The sequence below is a fragment of the Echinops telfairi genome, unplaced genomic scaffold (assembly GCF_000313985.2).
Source record: "Echinops telfairi isolate 266 unplaced genomic scaffold, ASM31398v2 ScPeMD7_7410;HRSCAF=8448, whole genome shotgun sequence".
Lineage (NCBI taxonomy): Eukaryota > Metazoa > Chordata > Mammalia > Afrosoricida > Tenrecidae > Echinops > Echinops telfairi.
This window is the reverse complement of record NW_022111310.1, coordinates 2,668,495-2,673,997: the sequence shown is the minus strand read 5'-3', so window position 1 is coordinate 2,673,997 and position 5,503 is coordinate 2,668,495. Positions and strand designations below refer to the sequence as shown.

The 5,503-nt window shown below is 51.7% G+C and overlaps 1 protein-coding gene across 1 annotated transcript in view; it reads left to right on the top strand.

Moving 5' to 3' along the window:
- The window catches only part of TRIM14 (tripartite motif containing 14), a 32,851-nt gene extending 28,531 nt beyond the window's left edge, over window positions 1–4,320 (top strand). Inside the window, exon 6 of the mRNA XM_004711079.3 lies at window positions 993–4,320. Coding sequence (XP_004711136.2) covers window positions 993–1,528 — 536 coding nt within the window. The 3' untranslated portion in view covers window positions 1,529–4,320. The remainder of the gene's footprint in view (window positions 1–992) is intronic.
- The last annotated feature ends 1,183 nt before the right edge of the window (window positions 4,321–5,503 follow it).

Genomic DNA, 5,503 nt, shown 5'->3' with positions numbered 1-5,503 from the left:
GGGCACCATCAGCTTTCTTCACCATATTTGCTTATGCACATGTCTGTCTTCGGTGATCATGTCGGGAAGGTGGGTATCATGAAATGACTGTTTAGCTGAGCAAGGTGCTCTTGTATTAAGGGAATGAGAGCATTTTTAAAAATCATTTTATTGGGGGCTCATACAGCTCTTATCACAATCCATACATACATTCATTGTGTCAGGCACATTTGTACATTTGTTTCCATCTGCATGCATTTTTAAGTTTTATTGGCATATGTGATTCACAAATCATACAATTCAATAGTTCAGTCACATTAAGAAGAGTTGTACAATCATCACTACAGTCAGTTTTAGAACATTTTGTTCTTGTTCTCATCGCATGCATTTTAAAATAAACTTGAATTGAAATATTAAACGCACTGGGCAATAAATAAAGCTCAAGGCATGTGTAAAAGTAAATCTATCCTGTAACCTCCTCCAGATCAAGACATGGACCTTTCTAGCTCCCCAGAACCCCACTCTCACATACCCCCTCCTACTCACTCTCCACTGACAGTAACCACCTGCTGATTCTAACTGCAAGTTAGTTTTGTGTGTATGGTATGATACCAATCTTAAGCAAGCTTTAAGTAGCAGGTAAGGGGAAAGGTGAGAGAGAGGCTGGAAGGGCATATTTCGTGTTAACAGTGATAGTTTGTTGGATTTTTTTTTGTCTTTTGGATGAAATTTTAGAAATTGGCAAAGGCTAGGAAGAATGTCCAGTAACATTTTGCCCACTCCTCGAGTCTCCCAGTCACGTCCCCCGAGGCAGTCTGGGTTAAGAGGAAGGCTTTTCATGTGCCTTTGGAGAGTTCTGGGTTTTCCCCTTTTCCACTGAGAACGTGTAGGGGACCCCTACCCGCCCTCAGCGCTGGGAGCCCCACGCGCAGACGGGAGACTGTTTCCCAGGGGGCGGGGCTCCGCTCTGGCCCCGCCCACCAGGCGCGGTCCGTTACCCCGCCCCTCCGCAGATGCGCGCACGCCCACGCTGGAGCCGGACACGATGCACGCGCGCCTGCGCCTCTCCGCCGACCGCTTGACGGTTCGCGTCGGGCTGTGGTGCCGCCTGGGCCCGGCTCCCGCGCTGCGCTTCGACGCGCTGTGGCAGGTGCTGGGCCGCGACGGCTTCGCGGCCGGCCGCCACTACTGGGAGGTGGACGTGCAGGAGGCGGGCGCCGGCTGGTGGGTGGGCGCGGCCTACGCCTCCCTGCGGCGCCGCGGCTCGCAGGCGCCCGCGCGCCTGGGCTGCAACCGCCAGTCGTGGTGCCTCAAGCGCTTCGACCTGGAGTACTGGGCCTTCCACGACGGACAGCGGCACCGCCTGCGGCCCCGCCACGACCCCGACCGCCTGGGCGTCTTCCTGGACTACGAAGCCGGCGTCCTGGCCTTCTACGACGTGACGGGGGGCATGAGCCACCTGCACACCTTCCGCGCCACCTTCCTGGACCCAGTCTTCCCGGCCCTGCGGCTCTGGGAAGGCGCCATCAGCATCCCCAGGCTGCCCTAGGGGCCAGGGACTGAGCGCCAGCCTCTGATGTCCCCCAACCCCGCTGCGACTGGCCACTGCCTCCTGGCTCACACCTGGGCACTCCCCTCGCGAGCAGTCAGGCCTGTGCTCCCAGCAGCCATTCAGAGATGGCCTAAAGAAGGCGCCTGCACTACTGCTCCCTGCAGCGTCTACTCTCGGCGGCGGTGCTTTGAGTTCGGGTCCCCGGAAGAGACGTTGCACACTGAACTGTAAGCCGTCGGCGTTCCTGACCCTCAGCCTGGGACCCTAATTGACTCAGCACCTAGAACTGTGCCTGGCACATAGTAAGTGCACGAGATGCCGGTGGCTGGGCACGGAGCCAGGCGGGCGCCCACTCTGCCTGTTGGGTCTCTTTTAACTGTCTTGTGGTCTGCTTCTGAGACTGATGTCTTCAGCATGCCCCTATCACCTCCCTTCAGAGCGGCTGGAGAGTGTCTACACGGGATGCGCTGAATCCTCTTTCATCCCCAGCCTGGTGAACAACCTCAAATGTCGCACCTAACCTCTAACCTCTCGGAACTATTCCTGGAGCTCTCTCCCAAGATGACAAGGGGTTGGGGGGGAAAGCACCTTGCCTTAGCATTCAAGGCTTTTCTAGTCTGCCCCAAACTACTCACCCTCATCAAGTTCCTGTTGCTCTTCTCAGGGACCCTCCGAGCAGACCTCAGGGTCACAAAGACCTGAAGCCTTTGTTATTGCCCTCCTCCACGCCAGATCACCACACAGGGCACAGGAAAGCCCTCTCTTTCCTTGACCTCGCTCAGTCTTCCCCGGCCTTCACTGCCTCCCCGCAAGCCCCAAAGTCTCCCCAAGCTGTCTCTTTCCTACTTAGAGACACAAGTCCGGGGCCTCCCTTTCCAATCACATTGGAAGCATTCTGACGCAGCTATGGCCTGTGCACTCCCCACCAGGAACAGGGCAGGTGGAGAGGAAAGGCCAGTAGCTGGTAGTCATTGAATCACAGGACAGCTGAGCTGGGAAAGCCTCAGAGGTCACCCAGCCTTGACCTCCTTGTGCACTGTGGGGAGTCGTGAGGTCTTTCCAGAAAGAAAGAGAAGTTCTCAGATCTTCCCACAGCAACTTTAAATTGGTCCAGCCCTGGGGCAGGTCTAATTCCTTGTTCCCCTGTCCCCCAGACAAGTGTCTAACTTGCTCCTTGGGCCAGCCCTTGTGGATCAGCTTCCACCCTGGGAGATATGAATGCTCATTCATTTCTCTGGGGATGTTGGGAAGAAATCAGCACATGGCTGTCGCTAAGCAACCACAGGCAGTTTTCCCAACTGCTACTGGGCAAGTCTATGTGAGTGGGCAGTCCCAGACATCCCCGCCCTCCTCGGTTTCCTCAGCTCCAGATGTTGTCAGGGAAACCCAGATAATCTAATTGTCTAGAAAGAGGGACAAGTAGAGAAGGCCGGGCCAGGGCAGGTCACCAGAGGGAGGTGTAGGTCTCTTCCCAAGGTTTGTGCCTCAGTTCTAAAGGTCCGCATCCTCCCTGGGTTTGTTACGTCCCTTAAATGGACGTCCCTTGACTCATCCTGTGTTAGAGCATCTCTTTAGGTCCTTGGTAGGTGTGGGCAAGAGTAGGCTAACGCAGCCAAGCTGAGTCCTCAGTGTAGTCTAGCTCAGTCCATTGATGAGGCTGACCCTATGAAACTGCCAACCAATCGTGTTGACCTAGAAAATACCACTTTCACAGGAGGTCACCCTAATAAGAGTTGGATACAAAGTCGAAGATACCTAAGATGTGTCTTTACAACTCCAGCTAGAGACGATGAAGCATTATAATGCAGGAATCTCAAGAAGGGGGCAATTCATTCTGGGGATGGTGCAGAGGTGAATTCTGGCAGGCAGATGACACTCCAAATGTAGGAAGTTAGGGGCAATGATGCCCCTGTCCCCGAAGACCAACACTTGTTCCTTGACCCACAAACCCAGGGGCCAACTAAACAGTACTGACTGGACAGCCTACCGGTGTTTGAATGCTTTTAACCCGGAGGTTATTTTCCCACTGGTCATGTCAGAATGGAAACAGGCTGAGTAACTCGCCCTGGGACAGCCAGCTAGTAATGGAGTTGGGGTCTGAGGGAGGCCATCAGCAGCAGGTCTGTGTTCAAGCCCACGGAGCCCTACCCTCCAGGGTGACGGCTGCTGGCCCGTGACACTGTTCTTTGGCTCTGTTTTCCAGCCCATGGTATTCTTTTGCCTGCTTGTTCCACGAGACTTACTAGTACTTTGGGATTGCCTTGTTTTGAGAATCTGGAATTTACATAGCAACAGAACTGGCCCTGGAAAGACAAAAGCCTCCATCAAATGTCTATTTTGTGCCAAGGCCTGTGGTAGCCAGAAAATAGGCTTTTCAGCCACAAGCCATTGGGTGACTTCAGGCTAGTTACCTTTTTCTTCTTCCCAGAGTATCTGTAAAACGGGGCTGGAGGTCCCACCTGCCAATTATGTGAGGCTCCCAGGAATCAAAGGTCGTGAACTTGCCTTAACTGCAGTGCTCACCAGGCAGGGTCTGTTAGCATCACTAGCTTTCACAGTGGCCTCCACCGTGTGGAGACACTGATGTTCTCCCTGCCTTTGGGCAGAATCAGGAGCCTCTTTGAAGCCCTTCACCACAGATCAAAGCTTCCTTGGGATCCACATCTGTAAGGGGCCAATAGGTCGCTCAGATTTGAGTTGTGGAAATTTCTTTATTGGCATAGCAAATTGCTTGCATATGAAAGACGATAATTTTGTAATTATGTGATTTAATAAAATATAAAACCTGTCCTCTGTAATCGTGTTCTTGTTTTGATTTTAGTGAAAATAAACATCTATGAGTGAAAGTTTGTGATAGGACCTTCTCCCAGACAAGAACAGAAGACCCCGTGGAGAGCCACATGGAGAGAACAGGAAAGTGGGGGGTGGGGGTTTAATGCTAAAAATGGAGCATGCCACCTCCAGAAAGGGAGAGGTGCAAAATCGATGGGAGGAGGGTGTAGGGTGCCTGGTAGGGCTTGATCAAGGGCAATGTAACCGAGAGGAATTACTGAAACCCAAATGAAGGCTAAGCGTGATAGTGGGACAAGGAGGAATGTAAAAGGAAACAGAAAAAAACGGAGGCAGTGGGCATTTATAGAGGTCTAAATACATCCATGTACATATGTAAATATGACGATGGGGAAATCTATGTGCATATATTTATAGGTTTAGTATTAAGGTAGCAGATGGACATTGGGTCTCTACTCAAGTACTTCCTCAATGCAAGAACACTTTGTTCTATTAAACTGGCATTCTATGATGTTCACCTTCCCAACACAATCGCTGAAGACAAAGCAGGTGCATAAGCAGATGTGAAGAAAGCTGATGGTGCCCGCCTATCAAAAGATGTAGTGTCTGGGGTCTTAAAGGCTTGAAGATAAACAAGCAGCCATCTAGCTCAGAAGCAACAAAGCCCACATGGAAGAAGCTCACCAGCCTGTGTGATCACAAGATGTCAATGGGATCAGGTATCAGGCATCAAAGAACAAAAAATCGTATCATTATGAATAAGGGGGGTGTGTGGAATGGATACCCAATGCCCATCTGTAGGCAACTGGACATCCACTTACAGAAGGGTCGTGGGGAGAAGAGCCAGTCAGTGCAGTTCAGCAATGATGAAACATACACCTTTTCCTCTTTAATGCTCCACCCCCCCTTGCAACCCATCATGATCCCAATTCTCCCTTCCAAATACGGCTAGATCAGAGCATATACACTGGTACAGATAAGAACTGGAAACACAGGGAATCCAGGACAGATAAACCCCTCAGGCCCAATAATGAGAGTAGAGATACCAGGAGGGTAAGGGGAAGGTGGGGTAGAAAGGGGAACCGATCACAAGGATCTACATATAGCGCCCCTCCCTGGGGGATGGACAACAGAAAAGTGGGTGAAGGGAGACATCGGACAGTGTAAGATATGACAAAATAA